The sequence below is a fragment of the Cibotium barometz genome, chromosome 64 (genome assembly GCF_041138505.1).
Source record: "Cibotium barometz isolate CiBa-2024 chromosome 64, ASM4113850v1, whole genome shotgun sequence".
Classification (NCBI taxonomy): domain Eukaryota; kingdom Viridiplantae; phylum Streptophyta; class Polypodiopsida; order Cyatheales; family Cibotiaceae; genus Cibotium; species Cibotium barometz.
The window spans coordinates 18422908-18439225 of NC_141109.1; the positions used below are offsets into that span (position 1 = coordinate 18422908).

The following is a 16318-nucleotide window of genomic DNA, read 5'->3' on the forward strand; positions in this document are numbered from 1 at the left end:
GTACATAGTGTGAAAGCAAGAGTGAACCATTTGGGTGGCCAAATGGTGACATTCCCCCCCGCTTCTAAACAGTTGTCCGCAACTGAAATGCATCCAAATATGTCTGAAGCACATGCGGGCAATCTTTGAAGAACTCTTCATCTACCCATTTAGCATCAATGGGAAGATAGTTCTTAAACTTCACAAGGTAACGCCTCACAACTTTGCCTGCAGCAAGCTTGCGTTCCTTGTGATACACAATCTGCTCTGGCTGCAAGATCTCCTCAAGCTCATCCACTTCTGGTGGATCCTCAATGACCATTTCACTGGGCTCCGGCCCTACATACTTGCGAAGGAGACTCACATGAAAAGCATTGTGTATGTGCCAATGACTAGGTAATGCCAATCTGAAAGCCACTTCATTGATCTTCTCGATCACTCGAAAAGGTCCATAGTACCTAGTTGCAAGCTTAGGATATGCACCCTCTTTGCCAGGCCTCTTTGCCAGGCCTCTTTGCAAGTCTTGCTTTCTCAAATTTCAGCAATACCCAATCATTCTCTTTAACATCCAATTGCCTTCTATGCTTGTCGGCAGCCTTTTTATGCTTGTCTTGTGACCTTGCAATGGCTGTCCGCACCTGAGCAAAAGCAATATCCAAGTCTCTTACATACTCATCAGCTGCAAATATCTCATCCTTTGTGCGAAGGATGGGTGGCAAAACCACCTTACCATAAACAATCTCAAACGGGGCCTTTCCTGTAGATTCATGCACCGTGTTGTTGTATGCAAATTCCACAAGTGGTAAGTTCTCTACCAACAAAGGCAGCCCCTGCTTCAATTTGAGGACCCATGTCCTCCACTTCAATACCCAAAGCAGCTGCCATCTGAGTGGATATGAAATTCTCCGATGCACAATCATCAAACATGAACAAAGCGGGTTGATCTTTGAGCTGTCCCCAAGCTTTACATACAACCCTATCTTTGCTATCATGTGAAGTGTTGCCCTGCACATCCGGAACCATATGCACATTAGGCTTCGGTACATTAGGATTTTCAGCTTTGTTCTTCTTATTTGGGCATGCTCTTGCCATGTGCTCAGTGCTGCCACAAGTAAAGCATTTGCCTTCACGCATATATTGCTCCTTCTTCTCAGCACTAAGACCAAAGTTTGCCGGCTTATAAGGGCGCTTGTTAGCAAACTTATTTTCAGCTTTTGGACCTGATTTGGCTTGGTTTTGGTCCCTTTTAGGTGGCTGTCCATCATTTTGCAGGTTTTGGACAGCCCTCTCTTTGCCTTGAAATGAGGGTTTAGCCTTATTGGATCGACTCACTTTGAGTTCCAATTGCTCGGTGGCGGTGGCGGCTGCGATTAATTGGTGTAAGGTATGACCAGGATACATTTGTAATCCCGCTTTGTACACGGGTTGCAATCCCGATTGAAACCTTCTCTTCCTTTCCGCCTCGGTGACATGCATAAATGGAGACACCTCCAAAAGCACTTTCCAAAACTTTTGTACATATGCATTTACCGATTCCCCCTCATTTTGCTTTACCCAATCCCACTTCATTGTTATCTCATTCAATGCATTGGGAGGCAAGAATTGAGCATAGAACCTCTCCTTGAACTCTTTCCATGATCTAACAGGATTCGGTGAGAGCTTCTCCGTGAGCCACCAATGGGCAGCAGTGCCTTGATACGCGGAATACCTGCACCAACAGAAAATTGCAGCCCATGTTGCATGTGTTGTGCATGTACATTTTCAGCCGGCAATGGCATTTGACATACATTTTGACCACTGCCATAAACATTGTATCCTTCACGGGCTACATGAGATATTCCTGCATGGCGTGAAGTCACTGATTGTTCCTCTCCCATAGCATGGAGATTCATCCTCTTAGACATAACTTCTTGTTCGGGCACTTGTGGGGATTCCAAGACATGTGGGATGGTTGCCTTTTCTGCATAGGCATCCTCGGTACGAGCCAAGTATGCACATGCTGCATCCCTTGGTTGCATGTGCAACTCTTGAGCAATCATTGCCATTGCATGATCCATATAAGATTCAGCTTTCTTGGCCTTCAAACGGTCATGTACCAATGGATCCTCGCGGCGATAGAGATTCAATTCTTCTTGTTGTGCATGGAGAAGAGCCTGCATACGAGTAAGTTCAGCCCTCAAGACTATGGACTCTTCTTCTTGCATCTTCTCTTTGCCACGGGACGGCTGTCCCACATATTCATGTTCCCTATTGTGCACCACATGAGTTTGCTCATCCTGTAAAGCATTGGAGGCATGCATTTCATTGTCCCTGCCACTTGTATTAGCATCTCCAACATTCATTGTATGGCTGTCCATAATGTTCTAAGTGTAGAGATAGCTAGTGTTCACGGTGATCGTCTCTCACGATAGAAGTGAAAGAGAACCGTATGCTCTGATACCAATGTAACTTGGTTGAACACAATGCTAATCAATACACTTAAATACACTAAGATTTGAAGGACACTTGCTCAACTACAAGAAGTAAATTGCTGAATTGACAAGAGGCACACAATGAGCCGGAACGGCCGACCCCTCCCTTGAGTAAATTGTGAGTCAATACATAGTTTCACGGGCATCCATTGCCAAATCCTCCATGCCAATGCATATGAAATTCAGCATTTAGAAAACAAGGGTATGTCGATGTAGATCACCAAGGAGCTGCCTTGATGCCCGGCCCGACTTCAGTGCCCATATTCTCTACCATTGGCTCTATGTTCTACCAAGCAAGGTAGCAACATCTTCAAGAGCACATAGGACAAGAGAAATACTACACAGGGCGGCTAAACAAGGAGTCCTGCCCTTCTACTGAGTAAGTAATGACAATACATTGTCCAATTAACTTACCAATCTTCATAGAAGTTGTTGCAAGCGGAAGCCTTCGCGTTGGAAGCTTTAGAAGTGTTGATATCTTCGATTTGCCGCAATCCTTCGCGACAAGAGTCTTCAAGAGGATGAAGGGAACCTTGGGAAAGCTTTCCCTATGGTTCAACTTGAGAAAGGAAGGCTGAAATTAGGGTTTTCAGCAAAAAGACCAGAAATTACAGCAAAAATGAGAGCTGTTTTGCTGAATTTCAGTCATTGGGAGTGAGTAGGAGAGTGATTAGCACTTGGAAACACTCTTGGAAGCTTGGAAAACACCCTAGCAAGTTGGGTATGGCTATGGAGAGCTTGGAAATGGAGAGAAATGGTGGAAAAACAGAGTTTTCAGCCTCCAAAAATCCTCATGAAGAGAAAACACGAATTTCTCTTAATAAGTAAGTGAATTGGGGTCCAATCAGGTGAAGGGACATGGGGAGATGCCCATTTATGAGTAAAAAGGGAGGATCAGGTCCTGGACATTGAGTCTTGTCCGGCTCGGGACTTCAGTGAGTGTGAACTTGGAAGCGGTCATAATTTATAAGTGACTTTTGGGCGCCCAAACTTTAATGAAGTGGGAACACACTCACTTATAAATATTGGCTAAGTCCTAAGGGCTATTTGAGCCTAGATTGGGTAATACTTACCACCTGTTCACATGCCACACAACCATGTCAGCAGACAGTTTCACACGCACGGTTCACGGGCGGGCGTCCCCTAGCCCGGAACTACACATAGGTCATGCAGGCATGAAAACAGCATGCAATTTCATTTGCACACAAGCACATAAAGATGCTATGCAATGCAGCATTGGCATGAGCAATTTCCGTTCATGAAACCATATAAGACCAGGCGTTTCCAGGCAAGTATACGCAATACCAGACCCAGTGGAAAGCCAATCCTCCAGGCGTTTCCGGGCATGTACACAAAGGCACAAGTCCCAGCGGAAAGCCAAGTCCTCCAGATATTCCGGGCATGATAACATCAAGTCCCAGCGGAATATCATATCCAACTATACAGCATGACACGTGTCAATCACCTGCATAGGCATATTCCATAAGCCATGGACACCAATCCAATATGTACATAGTGTGAAAGCAAGAGTGAACCATTTGGGTGGCCAAATGGTGACACCTTGTGTATAAAAGACCTCAACCGTTGAGATGCTAGGTCTCCTTGCTTCAAACGAAGTGGATTCTTGAATACTAGCTCTCCATCCTCTCCTTCCTTGAGATCACCCTTGCGGATGAGATAGGAGAGTGCCAACTCCCTTGGCTTCTTGCCCACTTCACGAGCCATGGACTCAAAGGTCATATCCACCATTGCATCAGCTTTTCTTGCTTCAATGACACTTTGTACATGGGGGTCTTCATGCAAAAATTTCAGCTCTTGCTCCTTTGCCTGCAAAAGCTTCTTCATGTGCTCCAATTCAGCCCTCAACGCATTGGGTTCATCCTCATGCATAGGCTCTTTTCCACGGGATGGTTGTCCCATGAATGCACTGTCATAACCTCTCTCAAGAGACTTGTGCCTTCCAAGCAATGCATCAGAATCACATGAAGCACTTGATTGACCTCTTGAATCTGGCACCTCCAAAGGATTGCCTTGGCTGTCCATTGAGTCAAGTGTCCGTGTATGCTTCCAATCTCAAAACACACTGTCTCCTCTTGAGAAAGAGAGACGACCAGGCTCTGATAGCAGTGTAATTGCTCCCTACTGGAGGTCTACAAATCGGAAGAAAAAATACACATTTTTAGAGCACTTAACTAAATACCATCAATGGACATTATTAGCAACATTAATAGTGAAAATGACCAATAACACTTGACACCAGTACCGGGGCCGGAAAGGGCCAGCCCCCCCCCCCTCAATACATTTGTATTTCTTGGAGTATTTATATGTACAAATATCACGAGCCAATAGGCCAGATTTCTCCCCACATGGAGTGAACAACTCAAACAATAGGGTACTTGTCGATGAAGTCAGGACAGTCGAATAAGTCCCAAATCACAAGCACACTCTCCCCTTCACTGGGTGCACACCTGCCTTTCACTGGTCTTCCGGGACCGTGTACCAATAGGCATGCCCATACTAGCACAGACAAAGGGATACACCGCGGAGGGAACATTACTCCCAGATTCCCTAGTGTGTCTAACTTTCACTGGCTCTCAGAAATTCCGAGGGCGCGATTAGCACTACCACTCAGGGAAAAACTAACCACACTAGGAAAGCTTCCTGAGCATGGCTAGCATAAACATGCTTTATTCCTGCTCTGCACAAAACTTAAAGAAATCTTTGAACTTAATTTAGCAAATTTTAGTTTTACACAAATAAGAAACACAAAGCACCTGGTGTAGCTTGTAGCAGGGGTCATAGGAGATGCAATCTTATCACCATGCAATCAGGTCCACCTAGGACAATAAGTACAGGTCTTGGTACAGCAAGTATAAGCCTGGTAGAGTTCAAGTACAACAAGTACAGTTCAGGTACAGTAGGTACACGTGCAATTTGCAGGCAAGTACATGGCAGGTACAATACTTGCAACAGGTACAATCAGCCGGTACAGAGCAAGTACAGTACTTACAGCAGGTACAATCAGCAGATTCAGCACATGGGCAGCAGGTACAACTCAGGTACAGCAGGTACAGCAGGTCCATGTGCTGTTTGCAGGAAGGTACAGGGAAAGTACAGCACACTAGAGCAGCAGCCGTACAGCACACGGGCAGCAGGTACCATTCAGTTGGGCAGCAGGCGGGTACAGATTGGAGGCGGGTACCAAGCGATGGAGGTACAGATTGGAGGCGGGTACCAAGTGATGGAGAGAGAGGGAGTGCAGGCGATGGAGAGAAAAAGTACAGCCACCACCCACGTGGGGAATGATTACCAATGTTCCATGCAATACCTTTTTTAAAGGTTATAAAGCCTTAATACCAATTTAAGGCTTATAAGTTACGGGCACCATTAAAAGAAAATGTCCAGCCCCTTTTTAAAATGTGTGTGAACAAATTAGCTTATAAATATTAAAGTTAACCATAGCTTATGGATTTCACATTTTAAAAGGGCCAAAATGGTAATACATACCACCTATTCACACGCCTCACCAATTTTGTTTTTGTTTTTCGAGCCGGGGTCAGAGACGAGCATGCTCGTCTCTGAGACTCGAGCAGAGAAACGCTTTTGTCATTAGCTTCGTCGTCTCGGTCATGAGAACGGTTTCACTACTTCCTTAAGGCAACGCCACACCAATGTGTCAGCAAGCAGCACTCCCACCGTACACTGGGGGCGTCCCCGTCCAGTGTACTGGCACGGCAAAACAAGCAAACACACGCAAACAAATCATACGAAAACAAGTTTATGCATGTAGTCATAAATGCATGTGCACATGTAATGGACGAAATCTCCCTTTCATGAAACTTGTACAAAGAGCTCCTATCGGGCACAAAAACTGGCGCAATAGAAATATGAAGATATTTTCTGGTCTTCCTATGGAGTGACAATCCCATAGGTAAGACGCCATCCTGGCCATACACGGGTGGCACCAACAGGCTCCCGTCCATACAGCACGAAGCAGGTCACACACGAGTGGCACGAAACTGGTTCCCGTCCATGTGACGCAGTACTGGTCACACACGGGTGGCACGAATCTAGCTCCCATCCATGTGACACCAAAAGACTGGTCCTTTCACATGGGACACCGGCTTGGCCCCATGTGAACATGGCACAAATCTGGCCGCTCTATGGAGTGACAGTCCCATAGAAGTGGCTCCAGAAATGGAGATGGACCAAATGGTGACACATGACTTCTAGATCTTGTTGCCTTTACACATGCATATACTGCTACATGTTCTTATGCTTATCATTAGTGCAGTTACAGAGCTATGCTTGCTCTCTTGTTATCATTGATATGGATTACATGCAGTTCAGGTTTGGCATTTGGATGCTTGCCTTCAGGGGGGTATTATGCGATGCCTCTTGATTTGATGCAATTGATGTCCACATGATCCTTGACATGCATTTCAAGTGATGCGTTTATGTACTACTGTGCTCTAGCTTTAGCACTATGAACTCAATGAATGAATTATAAAAGTACAATGCAGAGTACTAAAGTACTCTAGGACAAAGTTTCCACACACAAAAGTGTGTTCCCACGGGAAAAAAACCCATGTCCAATCAGGGTAAAAAGTGCTTGGGGATAGAGAGTTCACACCATAAATGGCCAGGCGGGCATGGACTAACATGACCAACAAACCCGTACAGGGTGCGTAAGCTTTGAAAGTAGCCTTGTACTATGATCCACAGTAAGAGTGATCAAGAGAGATCACGATAGCAAAGATGAATTGCAGTCCCAATGGGAAAAGCAAGCACTATATGACGAGGAAGATGAGAAACCCCAATGCCTCTCTCTATCGTGCAAGGCTCAAATATTCCTAAATCAGTGAACATGGTTGCTTTCAGCAAGATCATGATCACTTGCTTCGTACCAGAGGGGCATCAAAGGAGCTCATTCACTTGAATTCCAAGGAGGGTGGTGACCGTTCGGAAATACAATAATGGTGCCCCATCACTCTCCTCTACTTGATTTGAGGATTGTTAAGAAGACTTCCATAGCAAAGAAATCCTGAAGGCCATTATTTGATCATTATATTATGGTTTCCATCCATTGGGCATTTGCCTTTATATTTGGTTATATATGGCCATTTGAGAACTTGCTATAACAATTTGGCATGTATTTGAGCCATTGGACATGAATTTGGACACTTACTATTGCCATGGGACCTTCTCCATATTGGCTCATGGACAAGTTTATGGATCTATGGATGAGCTTTATGGTTTATGGACAGGTTTATGAGCTTATTGTCACTAGCCTGGACATTTCCCATATGAAGGGGTCTGCTAGACCTTAGGGCGTCTAAATATTTGTAAAGTACCAGCTTTGAGAATGGGGGATTATCCTGAATACAAAGGATGAAACTCCTAAAATCTAGGAGAGTCTGTATTTTTGACCCAACTCCGATGGAAATTCTATTCGCGTCATTACGTCTGGAATTGAGCAAATACCAAGAGTTGCCAAAGTACCTATGACAAATGGACTACCAGTTGGGATATTTTTAGAGATAAAGTTTATGGAAGGACCCATCTCTTAGATTGGAACATGTGGCAAGAAAGTGGACCAAAGTGAGACAAGTGGCCTTACACTTGTCACTTAAGCTTTTGTGTAGCTCTCCACTTGTTATCATAGCCTTCTCTTTCCTTTTTCACTTATGGGAGCCCCAAATCTATAAATTGGAGCCCTCTCTCTTCATTAAAGGAGGCTCTCTTGTTGCACACTAGCCTCTACCACCGTTACAAGCTACCCTAATGATGGCTACTCTCTCTCTCTCTCTCTCTCTCTCTCTCTCTCTCACGCTGCCCATGAAGTATACCGACTGTTGGGGACTGTTTTGGAGGCTTCCATCGCGAAGAGATACTGAAGACAAGGTATTTAATCATTTTATTATGATTTCCAACCATTGTACCTACTGTACTAGCCACTATACCGGTTGTACCAACCCTTGTACTTGTTGTACCAGCTCTACTGCATGAAGATGCAAAGTGATGATGGATGTGTTAAGGCTGTGGCCATGTTTAAATATTTTAATATGCATCGATGGTATCAACAAGTGTGTCAAAGGCCCTAGTCCCCCGGGCACTACGAGTTTCACTTATGATTCAGCCATATAGGTTTATGGACACCTTTATGGGCTTATGATTCAGCCATATAGGTTTATAGACAACTGTGTGTGCTATTGGATAAGCCACGTTGGCGGTATCCACATGAAGTATACATATTCTTGGCATTGTCATGGGGCTTTTTTATGACAACTTGTGTATATGAATTATTGATGGTTGTACGTGGTAAAATCTGGAGCGTGTGCTACCCCAAAGCTTGTACATGATATTTTGCTCCTTGGGTAATAAAATACTCCAAAGGGAAAGAGGGAGCGGACAGGGGGGTCAGCCCATTCTGGCCTCTATGTGGTGTCAGATGTACATCTCTCTTTTTAGAGTTGTGGAATTAAGTGGCATATGTTAATGGTTGTGGTCAATTTAAGTGTTTAATTGCATTAACGGTCAAGTGTTTTGTGAAACCCATGCCCCACACAGACTTACACTTTCTATACGTACTATACTAAATTTTTGATATACATACCGACCCCGTTGCTCATACACATATATACCAATGGAAAGTTAGGTTATTTCCAAAACTCAACAAAAACGAAAGTGTGATCTTGACTCGATGATACAAAGCTACAAATCATCAACTCCATCATGCATAGCATAGAATACATGATATGAGATGCTTGCAAATGTCATTGACGCCCAAGAGTAGGTGCACGTTTATGTATAAAGATATGCCACCTTAGTACAAAATCTTCAAAGATAAACCATCGAACTGAATTCCTGTCACTTCTCAAGAGGTAAATGGCAATCTCAGCCATCATTGTACAACTGAGTCTCATGAGAACATGGGGCAGGATACAGAAAGATCAAAGGAACACACAAGAACAAAACAGACCTAGGAGAAAGAAATTAATTAAATGAAATTCATAAGGTTGACAAGAATCCCACGAGAACATGGGACAGGGAACACACAAGGACCAAACAGTTCTAGGAGAAGGAAATCAACTAAAGTAGATCCCTAAGGTAGACTAAATAATAAAGCAAGCTAGTAGCCAACGGCCTACCAAAGAATGGACCAAAAACAGTCCCAATCTAAAGTGGGTAGACGTCCAAAGATGCTGCCAAAGGTAGAAAAACACATAATTACTCACCTTCTTAGAAAAGCTTAGTTTGGTAACACCAGGACGATGGCTTTGAGCTTGAAGAAGCCCTCCAAGACATGGAAAGAAGGCGCTACTTGTTAAGCCCTCCCCTGCAACATATGTGCATTGAACATTTGGAAACTGCAAGTCCATGAATGACTGAAACACGGCGAGGTATAACTCACATCGTTAGTAACATATAATAACCAGGAAACACAGAAATGATACATAGAAAGAGATGAATAGCATTATTCCGAATAAAGAAAACCAAATTGCCACAAAAAGAAAACAGGATGTACCACACTAGTTAGCTCAAATTGTCTTCCTTAATGCCAAAAAAACACTACTTGAACATCTCTATAGGTATAACTTAAGAAAATACAGGAAAAGTTTTCACTCTAATCTTCAAGGTCCTAGGTAGCTTAGGGTTAAATCTTCTAAAGAGTCCCTTAAACCACCCTGCCACAAAATATCATGGTGGGCTGATCAGACAAAAAATGAGAGTGAACTCACACAAGTGAAAGGATTAAGGCATATCATTGACATCAGCAACCACCTCCGATGTTTTGACCACACCGCTGGGCAAATAGAATGCACTCCATTCTGCTTAACATGAAACCAACAAGTGTACATAAGAAAACAACATGTACTTCTTTGAAACCAACACAAGCACATAAGAGAACAAAATTATCTTTTTAATAACACGGGGTGAAGCATTCAATACATCCCAACAAATTTCCAGAAGCACAAAATAAATCAATCAACAGCCAGAAAACATATAAATGAAACAAAAAATGGACAACCATATGTATGTGTCCCCCCAACCTTAATGATTCAAATAGCAAAATGTACTTTGAATATTACTAAGGATCAATAGTAAAAATATGGCAAGGGAGACTCAAACCCTGAATTATTGTCTAAATTTACTATTCCAACCATGCAGATAAGATAAGAGACTTCAGTTTATTGAGATTCAACTAACTTCACATTAACTATGTAAATTTCCATGTACATCAAATAGATGAAAACAGAGAACTCCAGAGGATACCTGTAGCCGAAGTACGAACGCACCTGTGACAGCTAGTCACACAATACGCATACTCACAAAAGAATTATGACAACCAGTCATAACGCTCCAAATCTTCCAAAGTCTTCAAACCTTTCTACTCTGCACGAACACCTTCCCGATATCCCTATGCTTGCCCGATGCACCACTGTGTTCACATAAACCAGTCCCATACTGTTGAGACAGCTTTGACCAGATTTTGACCACTTGAATCAGCTTTGAAACAGCAGAACACGAGTCTGAAAACAGCAGCACAGTCCACACATCTGGAGAAAGTACCACCCAGAAACCTCTAGAACAGCCCATACATCTTGCAAAACTGTCCGTACAGTACGATTAGCAGATATGAGTGTCCTAGCAGGAGGATGGCGTCCAGCAGTGCCCAGAGAAGGAGGCAATTGAAAGCACATATGTACAGGGAGAAGCTAACTGTACAGTTCTGCACAGAGCAAGAACAAGTAGGATGATTGCAGCCTCCCCTCCCAAACGTGTGTGCGCCAAGCTGAGGGAGACCAGGTTAGCTAGTTAACCTACTATTTCGGGTCACACCAGCTACCATGCGCTCACACATGTATGAGCAGCCCAGTGCCACGTGCCCTTAATCACCGTATGTCCTCATTTTTTAAATGTTGTCCACCCAACTTGTGAAAAGATTTAGAAGCTTATAGCTTCTCCAACCTTTTGATAGAAGAACAATCAAATCTCGGTGGTGCATCCTGGCCAACACGACCGCCTCTCATAGAAGGTGAAGATGATGTCCAGAATACTCCAATCCTAAACAAAGCCCATCTGTGTACCATGAATCAAGTCGGGGAGAAAGGCCTGCACTCTCCGGCCAATGGCCTTGGGCAGAATTTTGTAGGCTGTCCCTAGGAGGGTGATTGGTCTCCAATGCCGAATTTCCAGTCCGTCACCACCCTCCTTGGGAATCAAGTGTCTCAAACCCTCAGACAACCTCTCCGGCATGGCAAGTGTGACCATCATCTCATTCAAGGCAGCCCTCATGCCATGAGATCCCAGTGACGAAGAATAAGGAGACAGGAAGCTCGTCCTCTCCCGGGCATTTGCCCCTAGGTAATGCCGTCATAGCCTCTGCGAACTCCTCCAATATGACGGGGGTATGGAGGAAAGTCCGGAGAGAGTGCGGACCACCTCTCTCACATGCCGCCAAACCCGCTCAAACACATCCAGCACCTGTGAGGAAATGGGGGCATCCATGAGAAGGGTACTAAAGATAGCTCTCACATGAGGGGGGTCTATAACAATGGATCCATCATGGCCTCGTAATCTATGGATACCCTCTCTCCGCCTATGTGGACCTACAATCTCAAAGAACTCTCCAGTGACCCTGTGCCCAACAAGAGGCTCTCGCATGATATCTTTAATTCAGCCGCAGCTCCTCCATGGATCTCAGCTTTATACAAGTGGCAGCCTGGCTCTCAATCCACGGGCTATCTAGTGCACTCTCCTGAAGCTGCTGTAGAGAAGTAAGACCCCTGTGAATGCTCCTCTCCTACTCTTGGAAGCTAGCAAATCCGCTCTGTGCTACCTCTTGTACTAGACTGCTAATCTCTTTAAGGCTGCATCCAAGGCACCTGCGGCTGCTCCCGAGTGAAAATCTAGCCTCTCCCAAATCCCCTCAATCCTACTGCAAATCTCAAGGTCCTAGATGAGGCTATCTGGAATCCAGGTGCTCAAATGTCTGTACTCCCTCCAAGGGTCATCCACGGAGAGAATAACTACTGGTGATCAGAGAAAGTAGTGCCAGCCAAATTACCAATCATGCCACCACCACAAGCCCACTCGTCTACATAAAACCGATCTAATGTGGATAGGTTAGGGCTCCTCCTGTCAGATCTAGAAAAACACAGACTCCCAACACTAAATCCAGACTCTAGCAGATGCCAAGGGTCTTGTAACACGCAGAAGCTCTGGGGGTCTTCTTTCAGCCCTAAACACCACTGAGAACATGCTGATGCAAAAACGCAAACAGAAGGGAGAGTAGAGAGAGAAAGAGAGAGATGGCTGGAAATTCAGTATATTTCATATAGTACAATAAGGTACTTTTCTACAACCCTAGGCTGCCTCATACAAAAGGTGATAAACACCAAAATCTAGTCCTACTCTAAGGACCCTAAGGACCCATTCCATAAAGGAATGAATGAATACAATGAGGAGCAAAACTTGCTATTTATAGTCTCTTGGACTTCATGGAGAGCTGGCCGGCCGACTGGACAAAATATCCATCAAAAGTGATGCGCCTGTAGCCGCCTTGGTTCTGGTTCAACTGACAGCCTATTTGTCTCAGCCGACAGCTCTTGCTCTGCTCTGGTACAGCCGACAAGGATCCAAGTCCTTCTCCAAGTCCACACTACTGCCAAAATAGCACTGTATGCTCCAACTTCTGGTTCTTATACTCTTTTTCTGGCTGCCTCTTCTGGACCAGCATCTGAGAATGTCCATGGCATTTTATGCACATGACATCCCCCTCTGCTAAACTTGATGATAGGATTCCAACCTGTTCTTGGATGACTGTCATCATCCCACTCTATTCCCTGAGTCCCTCTGTCAACCATCCAACTCTGGCAACCCTTTTCACTGAAAACCCGGCCCGGTCTCCAAAACCACTCTGACTCTGAATAATATCAATGCATCTGTTCCCTCCAGTCCCCAATCCATTCTTGCCTTGACTCTGAACATTGTCTTGGTCTTCATTCCTGAGAAATGAGTCAGGCACTCTCACATCACCCCTTGGAGGATAATCCTCCCTTGGGACCGTTGCCCAAGAACCTATCTGGCTCACACGACTGCCATCCCCTCTGGCTTTGTGGAACACCACCAACAAACCTCCTGGGAGCTCTTCCCGATCTTGTGTTCCTTGCCTTGGGCTTCGTACCCGTGCACTTTCCTGTACCTTGGACCTGTACACCATCATATGGAACTGAATCAGTGTTTAGCTTTGCTGAGCCCGATGCTCTGATACCAATGTAACACACGGAAGCTCTGGGGGTCTTCTTTCATACCTAAACACCACTGAGAACATGCGGATGCAAAAACGCAGACAAAAGGGAGAGTAGAGAGAGAGAGAGAGAGAGAGAGATATGGCTGGAAATTCAGTATATTTCATATAGTACAATAAGGTACTTTTCTACAACCCTAGGCTGCCTCATACAAAAGGTGATAAACACCAAAATCTAGTCCTACTCTAAGGGCCCTAAGGACCCATTCCATAAAGGAATGAATGAATACAATGAGGAGCAAAACTTGCTATTTATAGTCTCTTGGACTTCATGGAGAGCTGGCCGACTGCTGTCGGCCAGCCGACTGAACCATATTTCCATCAAAAGTGATGCGCCTGTAGCCGCCTTGGTTCTGGTTCAGCCGACAGCCTATTTGTCTCAGCCGACAGCTCTTGCTCTGCTCTGGTACAGCCAACAGGGATCCAAGTCCTTCTCCAAGTCCACACTACTGCCAAAACAGCACTGTGTGCTCCAACTTCTGGTTCTTATACTCTTTTTCTGGCTGCCTCTTCTGGACCAGCATCTGAGAATGTCCACGGCATTTTATGCACATGACAAGTCTTGTCCCCTAAAACTGATCTAATCTGCATGAGGCTATCTGGAATCTAGGTGCTCAAATGTCTATCCTGCCTCCAGGGGTCATCCACGGAGCGAATAACCGATGGTGATCGGAGAGAGTAGTGCCAGCCAAAATACCAATCATGCCACCACCGCAGGCCCACTCGTCTACATAAAACTCATCTAATCTAGAAAGGTTAGGGCCTGTACTCATCCTGTTGGATCTGGAAAAACAAAGACTCCCAAGACTACATCCAAACTCTGGCACATGCCAAGGGTCTTGTCCCCTAAGAGCTAGAATCAACTCCTCCCAAGCCGAGTACTCTAGACCTTGTAGCCATGCCACCACTGAGTCTGTCCTCCTCCAACTCTAACATGTTAAAATCTCCACCCATACACCAGAAATCTGCCTGTGGCAAGGGCTGACGAACTGTTTTCTAGAAGGTGGCTCTGTCGGCTGCAGCGTTCGGCAGGTATATACATTCAGGAAGTCCACAACATCCTCTCCAATCCTCATGGTCACCTACTGAACACGTCCAATGACAATGGTGCCACAGTAAACCACTACCGACAGCAATTGCTCACTAATGGAAATGCATACTCCATCCTGTGTCCCAAAGGGGCCAAAAGAGTGGGACCAGAAGGTGTGACTGCTGCCCTACAAGATCTTCCCGCAGCAACGGATACGTCCCTCTTAAAGATGGTGCTGTTGAATGAAAAGAATATCAATGGGTCCACCAACTACCGCTTTGTGGAGCTCCTCTCTAAGGACACCACACCTCTGAAAGCATTGTAGGCCCCCCAAACCTTGGGTGTTCCATAAAACAATCCGCATATCTAAGATCGGTGGGAAGCGGAACTGTCTAAACTGCCCTCCACGAGTCTTGGGCAACACGAGTTTCGATGGACCGTAATCGTTGTCGGTCCTGGGGCGAAGCCGTGCCAGATGGGCACGAATCCTAGCCTCCATGTGTAGCCACTCTGTTCGAGCCCTAGAGAATGCATGCTCTGGGCTCCACCTGTAACAATGCAAGTATCTAGTATCTGTAGGAGGGGAGAAGTGGTACTGCCACTAAAACATGAAGAAATATAAAAAGAAGCACCTCCAAGCACCATCTCCCCTGCCAGGTCCCGAAGGCCCGAGCCACCCAGCTCCATCCGAGCCAAAGGCCAGAGGTGGGTAAGCACATAAGTGATACGCAAGTCGTGCAAATGATGCGAGAGCTCTATCCCCTGCCCCTTAATAGCGATGGACATTGACTCCATGCTCTAGTTCATTCCTTGTGCTGCACTCAGTGGGAAGGAGAAGATTATCGCGCCTCTCTGGGGTGGATGGTCTAGAGTGATAAAGCACCACACATGAGAGTAGGAACCACTGTCTCCTCAAGCATACCAGTGCCTTCGACAGGGAGACACCGAAAGAAACTGTAATCAACTGGCTACCCCAACACCCTTTGGGGGGGGGGGGGGGGGGGGGCGACTCAAGAGGGAAAGCCCGTACGGGAGAGGTAGCGATGGTCATCTCTACCGGGTCTGAAAAATGAAGGATCAAACGATGGACCAAGCTGGCCGGCTGTCTCCACTCTGGATCTGGCGCAGAGGGAGTGCTCTGGAGTGGCAGAGGGGGGAGGAGGAGGGGGTTCCAATAATGCAGTCGAAGCCGAGGGAGGTGTAGGGGGGGAGTCGGAGCAAAAGACGGAGGTGAGGGGGGAGGCGGAAGGATGGGCAGGGGCTGCGACGAAGGGGGGATAAGGGGGAGAAGGGTTCGCTTGCATGGGGGCGAGAGCAAAGTTAGGCTCCCCGAAAGATCTGGAGGGTCAGTAAGCCTCTCGGGAACCTGAAGGCCTAGAGGGGGGATCTCGACAAGGTAGCGATCTCGGCGGGGAGGGGGGGCCATCACGGTCAAGGGGCTATTGAGGTAAATGCTCGAAACGGTTCTCTGACACAACCGTATCCTCTTGGATCTTGCTAGTCTAGCGAGTCCTCCAACCTCCT

At 45.7% G+C, this 16318-nt stretch overlaps 1 protein-coding gene across 4 annotated transcripts in view; it reads right to left on the reverse strand.

Moving 5' to 3' along the window:
* LOC147603402 (uncharacterized) overlaps nucleotides 1–16318 on the reverse strand; it is a 44744-nt gene that overhangs the window by 11491 nt on the left and 16935 nt on the right. For all 4 annotated transcript variants that reach the window (XM_086796981.1, XM_086796982.1, XM_086796980.1 and 1 more), the window contains exons 4-5: nucleotides 10193–10282; nucleotides 9689–9838 (exon numbers count right to left, since the gene is read on the reverse strand). In XM_086796981.1, coding sequence (XP_086653107.1) covers nucleotides 9689–9838; nucleotides 10193–10282 — 240 coding nt within the window. The remainder of the gene's footprint in view (nucleotides 1–9688; nucleotides 9839–10192; nucleotides 10283–16318) is intronic.